Source organism: Nicotiana sylvestris, chromosome 8 (genome assembly GCF_000393655.2).
Source record: "Nicotiana sylvestris chromosome 8, ASM39365v2, whole genome shotgun sequence".
Lineage (NCBI taxonomy): Eukaryota > Viridiplantae > Streptophyta > Magnoliopsida > Solanales > Solanaceae > Nicotiana > Nicotiana sylvestris.
The window spans coordinates 90,456,760-90,478,796 of NC_091064.1; the positions used below are offsets into that span (position 1 = coordinate 90,456,760).

Genomic DNA, 22,037 nt, shown 5'->3' on the forward strand with positions numbered 1-22,037 from the left:
GTTAGTTTGTGTGAGTCCACCAAACAGTAGAGTATCTGGTCCTTTACGAGATTCTGCTGAGAATGCTAATACAGCAGTACGTAAATAAGGCAGAGGATTTTTACGTGGAAAAATCCCACACAAGGGGATAAAAAAACTACGACTTATACCTATAGGCTTTCAACTTCACTAACTTGTAAAAACCTATTACAAGCCACTTTGCAATGACTCCATTACAAAGAATTTACTCAACTAACTTGTGGTACTCGTACCACAAGCCACTTTGTGACTTCCTAGTTACAATGACTTTTACTAACTTGTGATGCTCTCACCACAAGCCGCTTTGTAACTCTACGATTACAAAAACTTTTGCTTATGATTAAACCTAGTCACAATATAAACTCAAGGAGCTTACGGATTTACAAGAGGATTCCTAATCAAACGCTTCTAGCTAAGTTGTTTAGGAGATACAATAAGTACAATCACAAAGTAACAACTCAACTAGGACAACAACAAGCTATCTTTTAGGAACTGGCCCGTAGTTGCGTTGAACTTTGTTCTTCAAGCTTGTAAGGATTGATTTCTCTATTTTTGGCAAGAAGCTTGAATAAGAAAACTGAAATCTTCAAGTGATGTTTTGTATAAATTCATTGTAGGTACACCTTGATCACATCACTTGAAATGACGTGAGCACTTTAGTTGGTCAGAGAATGAGTGGGCGCTGGAGACAGTGCAGTGCGGTAGAAACAGTGCAGTCAGTCATTTCATTTCTAGTTGTGACCAATTGACTTGTACTGTGATAAGGGAACCACAAGGGTATCAGATCCTTGTTTGGGTTCCTAGATCCTGAAGCTATAGCAATTCACCTTTAGCTGGAATTCGTTAAGCTTGCAGTATAGTCCGAGTAAGTCGGGTTCCCTATCTGGTTCTTAACAGTAAGTTTGTTAGATCATCAAAACATAAGGCAAGAACATTTAAAACCTATCAATTTCCCCCTTTTTGATGATGACAATCTTAACATTTATAGAGTGGATTTAGAGCAGTAAGAACCAGATTAAGTAACAGGACAACACAGGTTCCTCCTGACTCTATGTCTTTCCCTCTGAAACATAGGCCGTATTTGGCATCATAAAAAAAGCAGACAGAATAACAACATAAAGAAGTCCAGCTAAGCTAACTCATGCCACATATGTGCATACAATCATGATAGATAATAGAAACACAGAAGAAAAGTACTGACATAATAAAACAAAGATTGATATTAATAAAACTTTAATATGCCTTTGCTTTGAAAAAGCGAAAGGCAACATTGGACTTGTTAAAACGGGAGCAATAGTGTTTCATCCCAACCATATAAAAAAACAAAAAACAAAAACATCCGCTAAAATATCAAAGAAAACTTAACAAACATTTTCAGAAACTGGTCACTGAAGGGGTACTTAGGGGGCACTAGGAGTAAAGGGCTTGGAAGCTGCAGCAAGCGTTTGGAGAACGAGGTCTATTCGGGCATTTGTCGACTTTTGCTCATTGAACAGTTCTGCTTTCAGGTTCTCTACTTGTGCCCTGAGATTATCATTCTCCTTTGTCAAACGAGACACTTCATCATTTGACACCGGAACACCTTGGGTTTGATGACCTTGCAGGATTACATTCCCTTCAACCGACTAATTTCCTCAGCAGCACTGTTCTGAGCATTAATAAGCTGTGAGAAAGTCTGCTTCCTAGTTCCCACCTTGCGTATCCCCAGTAGGACTTCAAAGAATTTGAACACTTGTGTAAGCAGGAACCCATAGGAAAGGCCATGATTACCATCTTTGAAGGTGGCAACCTTTTGCATGTGCTCAATCATAATAGCAGGCAGACTCACAGGAGTAAAACTGTCTAGTTGCTCCATCAAGAATAGGTCAGACTTAGAAGTCACTGACCTCCTCTCAGCTCGAGGCAATAGAATTTTGTTAACCAATTCGAACAGCAACTGATAGACAGGGAGTAGCGCTTTCTTATGGATCTGGTCCCCCTTCTAGTTTGCGTTGGTTTTTACCATGGCATTTCTGAAGTTAAACTGACCACACATCTTTTACACTGGGCACACCAGCTATAGGAACTTTTAGGTTCTCTCCAAGCAACTTTACATCAAACACGATATCCACCCCATTGACCAAGGCACAAATGTGGTCAGTCTCAACTGGAAAGAGGCTAGCAAAGAAGCTTTGCACCTCATCCTCATATACCTTAGGTGCATCAATTTGAAATAGATGCGCCCAACATTGAAACTCGACCATTTCTAGAATTTGGCGCATTCCAGCCATCTCAGAGATTGCTGGGTCAAACGTACGACCCAGCAAAACCTTTTGATGCCTTAGGCATTCAGAGCCAAGGCTGACTTCACTTCTCATTCTCTTCATAGAACCAGTTTTTTCAAAAGTTTTAGACTTGCGTTTGTCGTACTTCTCTCCACTAAATTTTCCTTTTCCCTTGGATTTGACAAACACATCCTCATCTGACATCGAAAACTCACTTACCACCTCCTTCATCTTGGACCTAGATGTTGACCCCTTCTTTACTGAAGCAGGCTTCGTCTTTTTCGAAGATCGTCTAACAAGTGAACCAGGTTCATCTAGGGTTTACTCTTCCACCTCGACTACAGGGACCGCCTCATCACTTACAGGTACACCATCTTTTACCAACTTTCTCCTTTTCTTCTTACTACTCTTCTTGCACTTTTGAAGAGCAGAATCATAGGCCACCACAACTTGAAGCCTGGTAGTAGGTCGTTTGGTTTCAGACTCAGGGGTGGACACAACCCTCCGCTTTCTTATGAATGCATCAAGAGCCACATTATCTAGGTCTTCTTCATCACTGGATCTCATTTCAGGTGCTTGAATTTCTAAGGGAACAACATCGAATCCAGGAACAACACTGTCCTGGGAATGAAAGCCCTGACCTGGGTCCTTCCGAGAGGGATCAGGTTCCTCATGTGATGCCCTAATAGTATCTGCTAGTGCATCCCCTTCAACAGTTACAATGGACCCTTCTTCCCTCACACCTTGTGCCTCGTTTTTCTAAGAGGTGATATCATGCAATACACCATCAGCAGACACCACAAACACGGTTACAACATTTTTCTCTTCCTCACATGGTGCTACCACCACCATGGAATCGGTAGCAATGAAGGCAGAACTCTTTGTGACCTCAGGGTTTTGACCTTGTTCTACACTTGGTTTTTGACTGGGGGAGCCTCAGACGATGGGGATAATGGAGCAACAGTGCTAAGGGTTTCTGAATTAGGAAGAGACTGGGAGACTGGGTGGGGTGTGACTGTAGAGGCAGGAGTAACAGTGGGTGAGAAAGGCTCAGTGGGAGCGGAAGGCTCCATAGATTGATTAGTAGTAGTTACGACTAAGGCAGGGAGATCGGAAGTTGTCTCAGCCATAAAAGAAAATGATGATGCTTTTTGGGAAATTCTAATACAAGACTTATGGTTAGGAAGAGCAGAAAATCGGGTTTTTAAAAAGAGAGGAATAATTATAAAGAGAGAGGAATAGGCATCGATTCTGAAACGGTAGTTGGGCGTGGAGAATTGCAATATTTCAGAGGGAGATGGAACAATTTGAAATGAAGAGACGTGACAGCAGGATCTGAAAAGTTGATGACATGGTAGTTGTGTTTTGTACCCTTTTTAAGACGTGTATTAAAGGATGCACAAAACTACTAATGGTACAAGAACCAAGTTCTTGACCTTTTTATTTGAAAGAGTCAATCCTCTTTTATCATTCATGCATTGCATCTATAACTTCTATACTCATTATGCATATTTACCTGCAACGGTGTTGAAGTGAGTTAGACATGGTTAGAAAACACTTTTAGCTAGTTATTTCTTGAAGGTGAAAGCCAGATAAAGAGGAATCAGGTTCTCAATTGGGCTTTAAAAGCCCCAGATTTACTCTGTTTCTTTCAAACTGTTCCCTACTTAGCGCCTTGGTGAAGATGTCTGCAATTTGATCTTCTATGCTGTAGAACTTCATACATATCAGCCATTTCTCCACATTGTCCCTCAGAAAATGATGCCTCACATCAATATGCTTTGTCCTTTTGTGTTGAACTGGATTCTTGGCCATGTTGAGTGCATTGGTGTTGTCACATAGAAGGGGCACACTCTCAGTGAGTACCCCAAAGTCCTCTAGTTGCTGTTTAATCCATAAAAGTTGAGCACAATAGGATGTTGTGACACATATTCAGCTTCAGCTATTGAAAGATCCACTGAATTTTGCCTTGTGCCCCAAGAGATAAGACATGAACCTAAGAAGTGAGCCATTCCAGAAGTGCTTTTCCTGTCCACAAGATAACCTGCATAATATGCATCAGCATACCCAATCGGATTAAAACTGTCACCTGACAGATAATACAATACCAGGTCCTGTGTTTCTTTGAGATATCTCAGTATTCTTTTGGAAACCTTCAAGTGAGATTTCTTGGTATTTGATTGAAACCTTGCACACAACCCCATACTAAAAACAATATCTAATCTGCTGCCAGTGAGATAGAGGAGAGACCCAATAATGCCTCTATACATGGTTTGATTCACAGGAGATCCAGTTTCATCTATGTCCAGTCGAGTGCCAGTAGCAATGAGAGTGTCTATCACCTTTGATGCTTCCATGTCAAACCTCTACAAGAGCTCCCTGATGCATTTTTGCTGACAAATGGATATACCCTTTGGGGACTATTTTACTTGAAGACTCAAGAAGAAGTTCAGTTCCCCTATCATGCTCATTTCAAATTCACTTCCTATGAGTTTTGCTAATTCTTCACAGAGAGAATCAGCTGTTGCTCCAAAAATGATCATCAACATAGACCTGAACAATGAGCAGGTTCCTTCCTCGTTTCTTTAAGAAAAGAGTGTTGTCAATTTTCCCTCTTTTAAATCCATTTTCTAAAAGGAACTTTGACAACCTTTCATACCAAGCTCGAGGAGCCTGCTTCAGCCCGTACAGAGCTTTGTCCAGTTTAAACACATATTCAGGGTGCTCATGACATTCAAACCCTAGGGGTTGCTTCACATAGACTTCTTCCTTAAGGAGTCCATTCTAAAATGCACTCTTGACATCCATTTGGAATAAGGTTAATTCCATATGATATGCAAAAGCGATTAGAATTCTAATAGCTTCCATGCGAGCTACTGGAGCAAAGGTTTCATCATAGTCAATCCCTTCCTCCTCATTGTAGCCTTGGACCACTAGCCCGTCATGAGGATCCTTCTTAGGTATTAGCCTGGTAGGAGGAACCTGCTCTGATACCAATTGTTATTTTGTATGGGTCCACCAAATCGTAGAGTACATGGTCCTCTATAGGTTTCTTCTGAAAGCACTTAGTAAAGCAGTAAGTAAATGAGGCATATGATTTTTACGTGGAAAAATCCTGCACAAGGGGATCAAAAAACCACAACCTAAGTATATAGGCTTTTAACTTCACTAACTTGTAATCTAACATATTACAAGCCACTTTACAATACTTCCTATTGCAAAGGATTTACTCAACTAACTTGTGTTACCTTTACCACAATCCACTTTGTGACTATCTTAGTTACAAAGGATTTTTCTAACTTGTGATGCTATCACCACAAGCCACTTTGTAATTCTACAATTACAAAGACTTTTCCTTATGACTAAATCTAGTCACAACCTAAACTCAATGAGTTTGCGGATTTACAAGAGGATTCCTAATCAGTGTGCTTATAAGTAAGCGATTTAGGAGACATAGTAAGTACAATAACAAGGTTACAACTCAACTAGGACAGCAACAATCAATATTTTAGGAACTGGTTTGTAGTGGCGTTCAACCTTGTTCTTCAAGCTTGAGAGGATGATTTTTCTATTTTTTCAAGAGGCTTGAATGAGGAATAAAAACCTTCCAGTGATGTCTTTGTATAAAGCTTCATCGGGTACATCTTGATCACATCACTTGAAGTGATGTGAGTGCTTTGTTTGGTTAGAGAATGAGTGGGCTGATAGTGTATTGTAGTATGGTAGACAGTATCGTCAGTCACTTCAGTTCCAGCTGTGTCCAAATGACTCTGTACTACTATATAGGAACCACAAGAGCATTAGGTCCTTGTTTGTTTCCTAGCTTCTGAATCTGTAGCAGTTCATCTTTAGGTCAGGTTGTTGCAGTAATCCAAAGTAGGTCAGGTTCCCTATCTGGTTCTTAACAGTAAGTTTGTTAGATCATCAAAACATAAGGCAAGAATATTTAAGATCTATCACATAGCATTTGCACCCAAATGTTCTTAGGTGAGTCAACTTGGGTTTCCTTCTATTTAATAATTTATATGGGGTTTTGTTCAGAAGTGATCTGATCATGCACCTGTTCACCAAGTAGCAGGCAACTTCAGCCCAAATGTTCTTTGCAATTCCACTGTCGATCAACATTGTTCTTGGCATTTCTTCTAGAGTTCTCTTCTTCCTTTCTTCTACTCCATTTTGCTGGGGGGTTTTGGGAGCTGAGAAGTTGTGAATAGTGCCATTTTCATTGAAGAATTCATCAAATTTGACATTGTCAAATTTTGTCCTATGATATGATATAATGCATGCGACTCTAGACTCCATCTTCACCTGGATTTTCTTCACAAAGGCCACAAACACCTCAACAGTTTCATCTTTGGTTTTGAGAAACAGAGTCCATGTGAATATGGAGTAGTCATATACTATCACAAAAATGTATCTTTTTCCTCCTCTGATTTGCACTCTCATAGGTCCACACAGATCCATATGTAAAAGCTCTTGTGGCTTTGAGGTGCTCACATCTCTTTTATACTTAAAAGAGGACTTCACATGTTTTACTCTAGCACAGGCATCACAGACTTTTTGCATTTTGAATTGTGAAATAGGTAGACCATGGACCAGGTCCTTCTGAATTAGTTTGTTCAGAAGAGAAAAGCTTGCATGGCCCAGTCTTCTATGCCATAGTTAAGCATCATCATCAACAGCTTTCAGACACCTCAGATCACCACTCTATAAGGACTCGAAATCAGCAACATAGATGTTCTTGTATCTTTTGGCCACAAGTACTATTTCACCGGTCATAATATCAATGACTGTACATATTTTGGACAAGAAGTTCCTCTTGTTTCCTTTGTCAAAGATTTGAGAGACACTCAAGAGAATGTACTTAAGGCCATTTCAATAGAATGAGTGAGTGACTTCCCGACTTTTCCAACTCCAAGAATGTACCCTTTTTTTCCATTGCCAAAAGATACATTCCCTCATTGCAGGGCTTTTAGTGAAAGAATGTTCGTAGTGTTTCCAGTCATGTGCTTTGAACACCCACTATCCATGAACCATTGTTGACCGCTTCCTTTCACTATTCCATGCACAAGAGATTAATAGTTAGTTTTAGGAACCCCAGAAAGTTTGGGTCCCTTGTAGTAGGTAAAAGGATGAATAAGAGTTCTCTTAGTCCATGCAGGTAATGTTCGTTTTTTGTGAGTGGTACCTGGTTTCTCTTTTGTAGTCACCTTTTCAGCAAACACTTTGTTTTTCTAAATCGATTGATTCTTGGCCTGGACATCTTCCTTGAGGTGCCTATTGTTCCCACATTGGGTACAAAGCCAGTTATTAGAGTCAGTGACATACTTGATGTGAGGGTTGTGAGGAGTTTTCTCCCTTTGGAACCTTGTTCCCTTCCTGTTTTCACAATCATTAGTGTGCAAGGCAGTGGTAGCTTCTAAGGACCAGGTCCACTTTAGGGACATTTCAAGGTCATTCTTTACTCTTTCCAGATCAGTTTGGAGTTGCTCATTTTTCTCAATTTCAGCACACATCCTAGATCTCATAGCTTTCACCTCATTTCAAGCCTAGTATGTTCCTCACTGGCTATTTCCTTTCCCTTTCTAGAATTTTCAGATTCTTACTTAGTCCATGGTTTCACTATTATTTCCCTTAGGTCTATAATTTCTGCCAACACATCATCATTTTCTTTTCTGAGGATTTCAATGGTTTTCTTATGGTCAGTAACTACAACCACTAATTCGTCTCTAGTTTGTTTAGATTCTCCTAATTCTAAGGTCAAAGAATCCCTATCTTCCACAAGACTATGAAAAGCAGTGATTAATACATCAGCTAAAGACATAAGTTTTTTTGGAGAATAGGATTTTAGATTTCTCTGAACATCCCTGAAATTTACCTCTTTGTTGCCATTATCTTCATCATCATCTGATTGAGCCATGAAAGCAAAAGTTGAGTCATATCCAATCTCCTCGCCTTCAACTGTCATCATAGAACTATCACTAGTATCAGTTTCATCTTCAGACTCACTAGAGGAACCCCTCATGCTGCAAGAGCCTGTCTCATCATATTGTCAGCGGATCTTTTTCTATTAAAGTCCTTAAAGGGAACCGGGTTCGTCTTAGCTGTTTTCTCATGGTAGTTCTTGGAGAATTCTTGTTTCAAGATAGGACAATGTTTCATGAAGTGTCCAGGCTTTCCACACTTGTAACAAAGATCACAGTTTTTTAGTCTGTTAGAGCCGTCGCTTTTTAGCATTTCTCCATTTCTTCTGACCATCTTCTGAAATCTTTTGGTTATGTAAGCCATGTCACTGTCTTCCTCACTTGAATCATTGTTATCAGCTTCAAGTACCAGGTTTTTTTCTTTCTTTGGTTCTTTTCTTTCATTGTCTATCTTTCTCTTCAACTCATAGGTCTTCAAGTTTCTGATCAGCTCTTCTATGGTCAGCTCTTGTAAGTCCTTTGATTCAGTAATAACATTCACTTTGCTTTCCCAAGAGCTAGACAGAACATTTTCCTCACTAGCTTGTTTCTGGGAATAGTTTTACCAAGTGAATGTAACTCATTTATGATGGAAGTGAATCTTGTGTGCATATCTTGAATGGATTCATCGTCCCTCATTTTAAAGAGTTCATACTCGGTAGTGAGCATATCAATCTTAGACTATTTTACTTGTGTAGTTCCCTCATGATCTGTTTGCAAGGCTTTCCATATCTCCTTCGCAGTGTCGCAGGTAGAGATTCTATTATACTCTTCAGGTCCTATTCCACACACTAGAATTTTCTTGGCACAAAAATTCTTCTCCACAGCTATCTTGTCTGCTTCAGTGTACTCTTTGCTGGATTTTGCCATTGAAAATGGAAGTTCATCTAGTACCTTGGTTGGAACATAAGCACCATCGCATATGATATCCCATAACTTACAATCCTCAGCCATGATAAAATCGTGCATTTTTATTTTCCACCACCCATAGTATTGTCCATTGAACTTGGGTGGTCGGTATGTAGATTGACCTTCTCAAAATTTGGTGGAGCAGCCATGAGGATCCTTCCTAGGTGTTAGCCTGATAGGAGGAACCTGCTCTGATACCAATTGTTAGTTTGTGTGAGTCCACCAAACAGTAGAGTATCTGGTCCTTTACGAGATTCTGCTGAGAATGCTAATACAGCAGTACGTAAATAAGGCAGAGGATTTTTACGTGGAAAAATCCCACACAAGGGGATAAAAAAACTACGACCTATACCTATAGGCTTTCAACTTCACTAACTTGTAAAAACCTATTACAAGCCACTTTGCAATGACTCCATTACAAAGAATTTACTCAACTAACTTGTGGTACTCTTACCACAAGCCACTTTGTGACTTCATAGTTACAATGACTTTTACTAACTTGTGATGCTCTCACCACAAGCCGCTTTATAACTCTACAATTACAAAAACTTTTGCTTATAATTAAACCTAGTCACAATATAAACTCAAGGAGCTTACGAATTTACAAGAGGATTCCAAATCAAACGCTTCTAGCTAAGCAGTTTAGGAGATACAATAAGTATAATCACAAAGTTACAACTCAACTAGGACAACAACAAACTATCTTTTAGGAACTGGCCCGTAGTTATGTTCAACTTTGTTCTTCAAGCTTGTGAGGATTGATTTCTCTATTTTTGGCAAGAAACTTGAATAAGAAACTGAAACCTTCAAATGATGTTTTGTATAAACTCATTGTAGGTACACCTTGATCACATCACTTGAAATGACGTGAGCACTTTAGTTGGTCAGAGAATGAGTGGGCGCTGGAGACAGTGCAGTGCTGTAGAAACAGTGCAGTCAGTCATTTCATTTCTAGTTGTGACCAATTGACTTGTACTGTGATAAGGGAACCACAAGGGTATCAGATCCTTGTTTGGGTTCCTAGCTCCTGAAGCTATAGCAATTCACCTTTAGCTGGAATTCGTTAAGCTTGCAGTATAGTCCGAGTAAGTCAGGTTCCCAATCTGGTTCTTAACGATAAGTTTGTTAGATCATCAAAACATAAGGCAAGAATATTTAAAACCTATCAAGTTGCTTGTGTAGATACAAAATTTGTTGTCCATTTTTGGACAGAGAGGAAGAAACCATTAATGAACCACGGTCCATTCTGTAGAGCTTTCCGTGCATTTTCTTCTTTACTGAACTTTACTGCATAATAATCTTTACCAAGATCTATTAAGGAGAAGTTCTCCGTCGGTCTCCAAAGACTTTGTATTTTTGCTCTTAGGTAGTGATGGAGAACTCTTTTTCCTATTAATATGATTATTATTGAGAATTTCCATGGTTCATAAATCCTTTGGATATCCTGATCAGATAGAGCTATATTTTTTATCCTGCTCTCTTCTGTCTTTTGTAGGCATGGGATAGTCGGAATGTGTTGAACATCCATGAACACAAGTGAAGGTAGGTCTTCACTTTGATGTTCATCAGGAAATTGGATTTTCCCCAGAAGTTTATCATTATACGAGTTGTCTTGATCAGGCGAGTTGTGTTGTGGGTGGATTTTTGCAATATCAGGAGGTTTTGGCGGAATAGAAGTTCCCAGATTGCTATCATTTTGGCTGAGATTGGTCATAGTTAGGATTATGAGAGTAGAGAGAAGGAAGTCCTTCTCTCACTAGATGATTATTGTAAATACATGTTATGCTAAACTTGCTCATAGAATATTTTTCTCTTGTATTTCCACATTTGACCTTATTTTCTCCGAAGAATTTCAAGACAATATTAGTTTATACAGGCAAAACAAAATTTGTTTAATAGATCTAGAATCAGAGTGAGCCTAATGTGAGGCTAAAAGTTATAGGAAATTGTAAGTGTAAAATTTATGGCAAAATCAAAAGCTTATATGAGTGGTTAGGATTTATCCATAATATTTGAGCTAGTCGAATTTGGTAGCTTAATGTATTAAAAAGGTTATGGTGCATGCACATGTCCAAATGCGAAGAGGCATTGTTTAAATACCAAGATCCTCAGATTTTATTGGATTTACAGAAAGGAATAACAAGGATGAAAATCATATTGCAGAAAAGAAAGGAGAAAGAAAAGCTCTATATTAAATCAAGAAATGCTACCTTTATAGTAAATTGTAATAGGTAAATGTCATTCGAAGGATTGACTCCAAAAACTGCCAGATTATAATGAAAATGATCGGAAATAATCAATCAAATAAAAAGAAATCAAGCCATCCTTATCTGGATATGATATTTTTTAAAAGAAAACAATTTCATTGGTGAATCTTTGTGGATACAATTCTGTTTGCTCCCTTATTCTTCCTCCACATTGTTCTCCGTGATTTCAGGGTTGTTTTAGCGTATTTCTCGAACATAGGATGACGGAGATCTCCTTAGGATTTGATCTCCATGAAAGGAGATGGTAGATCTTCTTGAAGTATTTGATTGTCAAGAAATGTTTGATCACACTCCAACCAGACTTGAAAAAGATATAATTTGATGTTTTGATCTCTTTGTGAAAATCCCAAGAGTTTCGAGATGATCTCTGGATATATTTGATATGCATCAATCAAGCTAATTTGCAGACTACATGACTCTGGCAAAGGCTTTAATACACAAAGCATAAATCCGAAAATGAAGGTGAAGTAGATTTGAAATGAGCAGAATATATCATGAGATGATAAGAAAAGGAAAAGTGGAAGTACCTAAATCACTATCTAAAACTACAACCTCAAGTAACTATTGCAAAGAGATTAATTAAAATGAAAAATACAATTTTGAAAGTTTATGTTTTTCTGTTTGGTCCAAAGACATACTTGATGATCGAATCTTTGATCGATAACAATTCAGGGAACTCATTTTTCAGCTTTGTCGTGTCAAGCTCGTTGTTACTTCTTGGTGCAACGATCACTTTTGCTTGTTCTTGAAGATTAAAATTCTGCCACTTAAAGTTGGGATCTATGTATTCTCTGTACATCTCTAGAATCTCATTGTGGCTCACAACTCCCGGATTGGTGAAGTTCCATATCCCTCTGCAGTTTCTCTTTGCCATCTCAATAGAGATTGGTAGTAGCTCATCTAGCACTGTCATGCTATTTGGGATGTTTACCACTTTATCATAACGCGTGATCTTTGTGATAAAGTTTCTCGGGTTGCAAAGGTCAGATGATATTGGCATTCTCACTCGGAGGGTACAAACATTTTCATATTCCTTTAGAAGCTCCTCAACCTACAGATATTAACAGAATGCTTCAGTTGTTATGTTATAGAAATCAAATCAAATCAAAATGTAAATCTAGTTGCTGCCTCTGCATTAAAGCCAAAGTTAAATGAACTTCAAGTGTTTTTCCATTGTTGCTCAAGAAAATTAAGGCCATTAGTTGTAGACAAGGCAACTAAATAGATGCCTGTGTTTTCACGCATACTGTTTGAAATGCTTAACTGAAATGAACTACTTACCATGGCTTTGGTCTTGGAGTAGAAAGATCCTGTAAAATTTGGCTTGTCTTCCTCCTTGAATCCAATGCCTGAGCCTAATGGGTGCCTCTCGTCATACTCAAATATGCAACCTGTCGCGAAATTCATCACCAAGATGTCTGCTGCTCTGCAGATATCAGCCAAAGTTAGTGTACCAACGACATTAGTTCTAATTGTCTCTACTTTATGCGATTCACACCAATCCACATTAGGCCTCCCAGTAATACCAGCCGCGTTGAAAACATGGGCTGGCCTTACTCTTATCATGTCATGCATTAACGAATTTCTATCCTGCAATCTTCCTGTCCCATACTCGTATGCTATTCCACGTTCTTCACAAATCTTTCCTAACAACCCTCCAATCCAACCAGTTCTTCCATAGATCAAGAACTTCATCTCCGAGCCACAGCCTTTCTTGCAACCTTTTATAAGCTGCAACAGGCAACTTTCATCATGTGAAGGCATAATGTTTGAAATTCTTGGATGCGGGTGAAGGGCTACGGTTATATCACCCCACCAATCAGGATTTTTGGTGTACCATTCCAGTGTCATCTTTAGTCCTTCCTCCCAAGAGGTCCGTTCTTTCCACCCTAGCTTCTTAAGCTTTTGGTCATCCAAGAAATATCTTTGGTCATTAAATGGCCTGTCTTGCACAAACTCGATAGCTTGTTGAGCATTCAAGCCGAATAATTTGCATATGTCCTCAGCCACATCCAAAACTCGCCTCTCCTTTTTAGTGCCAATGTTATACACATGTCCAATCACCCCTTTATGCAATATCACATCAAATGCCTCAGCAACATCATCAGAGTACAAATAGCTCCTAACATTTGATCCATCCCCGTGAATTGGCAAATGCTCGCCCTTCATGGCAAGAATAATGAACTTTGGAATCAACTTTTCAGGGTACTGATTGGGGCCATACACGTTATTCCCTCGTGTTGTGATTGTCGGTAGGCCATAAGACCTATGGTAAGCCATGACAAGCATTTCAGCGCCCGCTTTAGTAGCAGAATATGGATTAGTGGGGAGGAGTTGAGAAGCTTCAGGATTGCCAATGTCAGTCTCCAAATCAGTCTCACCATAAACTTCATCTGTACTAACATGAATGAATCTCTTGATAGATTTAGTCAACTTACAAGCTTCAAGAAGTACATGTGTACCATAAATATTATTGATTGTGAACTCAAATGAATTTCCAAATGAATTATCCACATGAGTCTGTGCTGCAAAATGCATTATTGTGTCAATCTTCTCCTCAACCAAAAGATGGTTGATAAGATCAGCACTTGTAATATCAGCCTTGACAAATTTGAAATTCGGCGATGAGTAACTCGGCTCCAAATTTTTCAGGCTCGAACAATAATCGAGCTTGTCAAGAGCAACAATCCTGTAGTCAGGATAAAGCTTGGTCAATCTGTTGGTTACATGGGATGGAATGAATCCTGCTGCACCAGTTATGAGGATGTTTTTGGGTACATAAGGAGCTGGTTCGGACATCCTTTCTTTCTCTGCTATTTTAACGCTCTGTTACAGAATCATAGGAAAGAAACATTTAGGCTTTTGCTTAACATGAAAAAACAAACGGATTATTTATTAGTTCTACTGACCTTAAAAGTAATACTTCCTTCTACTAATGAATGTAATATGGTGAATCATTAGCAATTCAATTCCGTTTTTATTCTAAATAATCTTTTAGTATGCTATTCTGATAGGAAATCAATTCACAGATATCACGAAATTCTGAAAAAATCTTCTTCACAATTATAAACTGAGAAATGATATGTCTAGGGCCAGAGGCTAATGTAATGTAGTTTCATATGGTTCCACCGAACCCAATATATTTTAATTACATGGAGCATAAATATATGTATAAACGTGAAAAATCACTACCAAATTTGAAAGTGTAATGGATGTTGTGGTATCTTCCATCAAATTTAAATCTTGAGTCCACATATATCCTGCACCAACTCACCCCCCACCACACCTCTTTCCTGTGGAGACCATTACTCTTTTACACTTGAGATTAATTAATTTTAGACATGTGAAACAATGGGATTCTTTTTATTTGATTTTAATGCATAAATCTTGATAAATAGTTTATGACAAACAGAGTAGAAATTATCTTCAACTGGACAAACTCAAGATTATATCATGCGACCAATAGAAAACTAAATCATCAACACCAACAAATTGATCCCAACAACAACAACACAAACAAATAGAAGAAACGATTTTGACTTACACTTTTCACTTCATGGAATTTTAGAATCTTCAGTGGGTATTACAGATTGTACACATAAAAAAGAAGGAAATGAAGTAAGAGACTCTAACACATCAATATAGTGGTAGTTACGTTGGAGGAAAGGAAAGGTAAGAGAGTAAAATGGTAGAGAAAAGAAAGCTTTGCTCAAAAGTAGTAGAGATATGTACGTATGACTGTTGATGATGCGTGATGATAGCAAAAGTAGTAGAGATTAAGCGAGTCTCTAGTTCCTCGTTTTCAGGTTGACAGAAATATGCAAACGTACGTACGTGCTGTTGAATATCCCATTACGTATATAAGCCAGATTAGATTAGAATACCTATATATATATATATTACACTTTGACACCCCTAGACTTTTTAAATTGACCCCATTTACCTAATGAAAACAAGTGTTAACTTATAGGATATCATGCATATTTGGCAAATTCTTCAAAGTACATTTTGTCAAATGTTCCGATAGTAGCATGGAGCTTGTGCTGTCCAAATCATCTTAAAAACTCTTTTGCTAGATTAGAAGCCTTGAGTAGTTCACTATTTGATAAGTTTTTTCAAAAAGTGCATTTGTGTGTCAAATTGCGAGAACAATATGTAAAATAAAAGATTCACTTTAGAATTAACATTCATTAAATAAAAGCAATTGATGAAATATGTATTAAGAGAAACTTTAGCTAAATTTTTTACTTTTATTTAATAAAATGTAAAAGATCAAATCATAAGTTAGAGATAGATATACTGTGGACAATGCGTAATGTTATATTTTGTCTATACTGCTGTGATACATTGGTAAATAATTTTTTTTATAAGAATAATTTTTATCTTGCAAAAATTAAATACAACATCTACTTCTTCCTCCCGATAGAAAAAAAAAGGATCATGCTACTACACATCTTTTCATGCCAAAGACATTAACTTTACAAAACAGGCATTTAATGTTTGAAATTTATGAAAAAAGCTTAGCCAAACATATTGTAAATTTTATGTGGAGCCCAGTTATGCGCTACCTATTGAATTTTTATCTACCTTTTAACAAAATTTTAACTGATAATATTTTTGGGTAACTTCAGTCTTCATATACATATATTTTTCTCTTCTTCTTCGTTGTTGCTTTCTTCTTCTTTCTGCTTAGTGTTTCTTTTTCTTCATCTTACTTGCAAAATGGCTTTGTTAAATTTGTTGTTGTTACAATTTGATAATTAAGGTTTGTTCTTTATGATATATAAAAGTTAATTTTCAAATCTGAGCTTATTTATAGTAGACTCGGGCGTTGAATTGTATGTTGCATTTCGGGGTGTACATAGATCGAGTTGGTTCAGGTTTTACAATTACCAAAACCAAACCAAACTAATTGTCTCGGATCTTAAAATCTATAAACCAATCCAAACCAACAAAAGTTGAATTTTTCAATCTCGATTTTTCTTGAATTTTTCGATTTTCTCAGGTTTTTTTCCAGTAAAATCTTCATAACATAAAATATAACTTGTGCTCTAATATTTTTTTGGTCCTAGTAGGATAAACCTATATAAGATGTTATTCAAGAAAATAATATAAAATAATGTGAGATGAATCATGATATTATACTAAATACTCAATAAGTCGCATAAAATAACTACTGCTAATTAATATGCCATAATGAAATAAACATAATCTAAAAATACTAAGTCATGCTAAAATAAGTACGGCTAATAAGTACTAAGTATTAATTATATGACTAAATAAAAAAATAAGTTATGCATTTTCACTATCTTAATCAATGCAAAACGAAAACCCAAGACTATTACCATTCCTAGTATTGAATTGACTGTTTTTGCTAGTATTAGTATCGACTTGATTTTGTTTTGGGCTTTATTTGAGTTACTAACTTTAATTGTCTATAAAACATATTTGACCATTCAAAAATTCTACGTCCAAGCTTGAAATAATACATTAAAAGAGAGAACTACGAAAAAGTTTAAAAAATATTTATAAATTATATTACAATAATTTGTTTATGCGTAAAATATTTTAAAACTTGTACACGTGTAATGTTGGGTTTGCTTAGTTTCGGTTTGACTTTTTTTCTTTGTTAATACCAAACCAAACCAATTATGGTCGAGTTTTTTTTTCCTAACACCAAACCAATTCAAACCAAATCATAGTCTGGCTTTTTTCCTTCTTTGACTCGGATTATCGGTTTGGCACGATTTATCGATTTACTTTGTATATCCCTAGTGATATAAAAGAAGAATCTATGTTAAATTTTATTAATTTTGGCCAAGATCATATTTTAGAGATTAAATCCAAACATATGGACTTAATTTCAAGAAGCACAAGAAGTCCAAGAAGCTTCAAGAAGCCAAGATTCTTTCCTTCTTAAAATAGAATTTATTTTGTTCCTTTTAGAATAAGGATTTTCCTTTTAGTAGGATTCTAGTTTATTTTTCTTGTAGAATAGGGATTTTACTTTCCTTGTCTTTAGTAATTTTATTTCCTTATTAAAATAGGAATTGTAGTCATCGAAGAAGAGACCCTAGACCTATATAAAGTTTTCTCATGCCTTATAGAAGAGGAATTCACCTTTTAAGGTTTGTCTAGTTTTACAATAGAGTATTTTTCTATATTTTGTCTTCTTTATCCTTGTTTTTTGTTACAAGCAAGGTGATGATAGTCTTTAGCTTATTTTCAATTGCGTGTGGTATTTCTTTATTACGTTAATTGATTCCAAGTGGTGACTTTAGGAACTTGTTTAGTTCTTGATCTTTCTAGAACATGTTTCTTGATCTAAATTCGTTCTTTTGATATCATAGAATTATAACTATCATTGAAATGGTGCAACATTGCTATTTACTTGTTTTGAACGAGTAAATAGTCTTTCTTATATTTCAGATCGTCATCTTTCACCTCGTTTTTGAATCATGAAATTTCGAGTCCTAAAACATGAGATACGTTATTTCTTGAAATCGACCCACAAACTATGTTTTTTATTTTAAGATCTTGATCCTGGTCGGTTGGTTCTTTGTTAACTCAAATAATCACATCAATTTGGTATCAGAGCTATAACTCACAGGTCTACCTTGACGAAATTATCATGTTTAATTCAACCAAGAAATAGATTCTTTGTTCAAGAAGATGAAGAAATGAGGCAACTTGAATCTCTTTTGCACACTAGATGTACCTCCTATAGAAAAGTTTGTTAGTTGATCATTGATCGTGGGAGTCACATAAATATCGTTTCTGAAGAAACGATTACAAAACCTAGCTTGTCAACTAAACTTCATCCATATACTTATAGCATCGAAGTTGAAGATAATGATGGTTTAGAGGTAACTCGTCAATGCCTAGTCTCTTTTTCTATTGGCAAGATCTATAAAGACCATATTTGGTGTGACGTAGTGAAGATGGATGCTTGTCACTTATTACATGGAAGACCATAGATGTATGATAGGTGTGCTAAATATGATGAAAACCTTAACACCTATTCTTTTACAAAGGATGAACATAAGATAATTTTAGTATCGCTGAATCCCAAAGAAATTACTAAAAATATAAAGCTCAATGATGATTATTTTCTAATCAAATTACAAATAATTGGTCCAATCAATAGAGAAAAGTCTTTGAACGTTGGTCCAATCAAGGAGGAAGAGCATGAACTAGATCTACAAGTTGAGGATTTACCTCCAAAGTTTGATGATGATCCGTTGGAGCATCCCATATGTGAGCTTAAGTTTCCAACAAATAGAGATGCTCAACATAATATTATTTTGATTGCTAATTCAATCCTTCCAAACGAGGCTGCATATTGCATTAATCCAAAAGTCCATGAAATTTTGCAAATATAAGAGGTAGGGTTGCTTAAAAAGGAGTCTATAATAGAGGATTTGAGTTTAGATTTTGTTCCAGCCTTTTTAGTGCCTCCAAAGAATGAATATTTTCAAGCATATGTAGGAATAGGAAATCTTGACACAAATTCCATCAATGGTTATGATCTAGTTAAATACGAGAGCGATGTTGCTGATGAATTATCAAGAAGATATACTTCGATCTCCAAGCTTGATCCAAAGGTACTTCAATTTGATTCTTCTAAAGGTTTTTGTGGTACTAAATCAGCTTTTTGGGGCATATCCCATAAGTACCACATTGACATGGAGAAGTTCAGGATTCTTGAAGATCAAAAGAAAATAATTTATGGTTATGAGTTAGTATTTAAAAATCGATTTAAGAGGATTCACTGAAGGAATATTGGTAAAAACATACTATTGAGAAAGTGGAATTTAGTTCGTCCACATGCTAAGCTTTGTTACAATACGATGGAGCTCTTGTCAAGTTAAAAAAGTGTAACTTAGAGCCTGGTGAATATGAGTTCAACCAAATAATGGAATTTTTCAATCTTGTGCCATTTGTGGAGCCTTTAGACTCGAGGACGAGTCTTTATCAACCAGGGAGAATGATGTAAAAGAATAATCTATGTTAAATTTTATTAATTTTGGCCAAAACTATGTTTTAGAGCTCAATTCTAAACATATGGACTTAATTTCAAGAAGCGCAAGAAGTCCAAGAAGCTTCAAGAAGCCAAGATTCTTTCCTTCTTAAAATAGGATTTATTTTATTCTTTTTAGAATAAAGATTTTCCTTTTAGTAGGATTCTAGTTTTTTTATCCTTGTATAATAGGGATTCTACTTTCCTTGTCTTTAGTAATTTTATTTCCTTATTAGAAATTGTAGTCATCGAAGAAGAGACCCTACACCCATATAAATTTTTCTCATGCCTTATAAAAGAGGAATTCACGTTTTTAATGTTTGCCTAGTCTTACAATAGAGTATTTTTCTCTATTTTGTCTTCTTTATCATTGTTTTTTGGTTCCAAGCAAGTTGGTGATAGTCTTTATCTTGTTTTCAATTGCGTGTGATGTTTCTTTATCACGTTAATTGATTCCAAGTGATGACTTTAGTGTTTAGTTCTTGATCTTTCAAGAACACGTTTTTTGATCTAAATTTGTTCTTTGAATCTTAACTATCATTGAAATAGTGCAGCATCGTTATTGACTTATTTTGAACGAGTAAATAGTCTTTCTTCTATTTCAGATCATCATCTTTCACCTCAATTTTTAATCATCAGATTCCGAGTCCTAAAACTTGAGATACGTTATTTCTTAAAATCGACCAACACACCACGTTTTCGTTTCAAGATCTTGAACATGGTCGGCTGGTTCTTTGTTAACTTGAAGAATCATATCACCTAGTTGGATTATTGAAATTCTAAAAATATGTTTATGTTTCAGAACTTACGATTCAAAATCTAAAGTTGCATTAAAGAGATTGAACTATTTAAGATTCAAATTTTTGAAGTTGCCTTTGAAAGATAGAAGAACTTCATATTTGATTTCTGAAGTTGTATTAAAGAGATTAAAATACTTAAGATTCAAATTTCTGGAGTTGCATGTGAAAGATAGAAGATTTGCAAATCCGATTCTGAAGTTGCATTGAAGAGATGGAACGGCTTCAGGTTCGAGCGGATACATTTTGCAAAAAATTATACAATGCGGATATAAATTCAATGATGGCCCCAAAAGTGGTAGGTATAAAAGTTCCCCCAAACATACTATTGTTGCTTCAGTACATGTAAAATTTTAGAAAGGATATGTTTATCCTTAAAAAGTTAAAAACAATTTTGTTAAGCATGATTACCTTAAAGCATATTTCCAAAAAGGATGATCTAGTGATTAAGGCTAGGAATTATAACCTTTATGATAGAATTCGAGGGTCCATCAAACTATATAAAGAACTAAGTTGTCTATTAGTTCCCACAAAACACACGTACACTACAGTAAGTAAATGACACGATGGAGTTTTACATGGAAAACTCCCAGCTCACGGGATCAAAAACCACAACCTACCCTTGTAGGATTTCATACCCCGGCTCGACGTGGTGCTCTGCTCCGAGTTGGGGTCTTGCACGACTAGACGTTCCAAGAAGTGGATTCAAAGTAGCCGTGCAAGTGGGATCGATGATTGTTCGGTACGCTCTCTCTTTGAGGCTTCCTTGGCCAAAGAGGGTCCTCGAACTTCGGAGAGCTATGGCGTTTTTTCATCCCTCCATGCCACTCACCTTGTCCCTTGGGGATATCAGTGTGGAAGGTTGGGATGAAACTTCTGAGGATGCGTGTCCGGAGGCACCTGTTGTGGACTTTCGAAGGTGGCTCAGTCTTCGGGATTTCACGTTGTGTGTGCATCCCTTTGTCTCTTCCTTCAGGCGTAGAGATCCTCCATAGGCTATTGTAATTGTATGTAATGACCCCTCGAGGTCTGCTTGTAAACAAATTTTGATGAATAAGAATATACTTCACTGACTTCTGCTTTCCTTATTTTTGTATGCTTTCGTACCCTTTAAGGCCCTTTGAACGCCTTCTTTTGTTTGTTGGCTACTGATATTGGATTTTGGGCACGGGCGTTTGTCCCGGTCTTCTGCTGATCGACATGGCTCTCTTTTGAACCTATCATCGTACTTTAGGCCAATCCCGAATTGATCTGATTGGCCCGGGATACCGAGGTCCTCCGAGTTGTATGGAGACAATGAGTCAAATTCCGGATCCTTCTGCAAAGTTATCCTGAATGAAGGTCAGCTTCGGGAACCCGAGGGTCCTTTTCGATCTTGACGCAAATAGCCCCTTTAGAATGTATAGGATAGACTTCTGCTGAGGAGTTTGCCTGTTTTTTGGCGCTTCCACGGACCTTCGTGGAGCTTTCGCGATCGGAGCTTCCTGTGTTTATTCCTCTTTTCAGAAAGAGGGGATCACGAGACCAGGTACTTGTGTTGCGTCAAGTGTTGGCATTTAAAGCTTCCCGAATTCCGGCTTCTTTGGGTTGGGGGCTCTTGAAGTAGTGTGCTACCTCGAGCTTGCAGATAATATGAACGACCCCTCGAGTCTTGACTTCTTGTTGAATGATGCTTGCTGGATTGGGTATCGATCCATCTATCTGTATCGAGGCTGTTGGCTTCCTGGGCTTCGCCTCGGGCAGGCAAGTTGTCGCTACTTCTCGCATATATGTGGGGCGGCTTCATCTTCTTTTCAAGA

General features: G+C 37.0%; 2 protein-coding genes across 2 annotated transcripts; both read right to left on the reverse strand.

Annotated features, from left to right (window-relative positions):
* Positions 1-4,159: 4,159 nt before the first annotated feature.
* Positions 4,160-4,639, reverse strand: LOC138875371 (secreted RxLR effector protein 161-like). Its single transcript, XM_070154197.1, has one exon. The coding sequence runs from the start codon at positions 4,637-4,639 to the stop codon at positions 4,160-4,162; it is 480 nt and encodes a 159-aa protein (XP_070010298.1).
* A 7,227-nt stretch (positions 4,640-11,866) lies between these two features.
* LOC104249003 (trifunctional UDP-glucose 4,6-dehydratase/UDP-4-keto-6-deoxy-D-glucose 3,5-epimerase/UDP-4-keto-L-rhamnose-reductase RHM1-like) lies at positions 11,867-15,118 on the reverse strand. Its single transcript, XM_070153322.1, has 3 exons — positions 14,966-15,118; positions 12,703-14,247; positions 11,867-12,472 (listed from the first exon to the last, which is right to left on the reverse strand). Exons 2-3 carry the CDS (start codon positions 14,218-14,220, stop codon positions 12,029-12,031), a joined length of 1,962 nt encoding a protein of 653 aa, XP_070009423.1. The 5' UTR covers positions 14,221-14,247; positions 14,966-15,118; the 3' UTR covers positions 11,867-12,028.
* Positions 15,119-22,037: the final 6,919 nt, after the last annotated feature.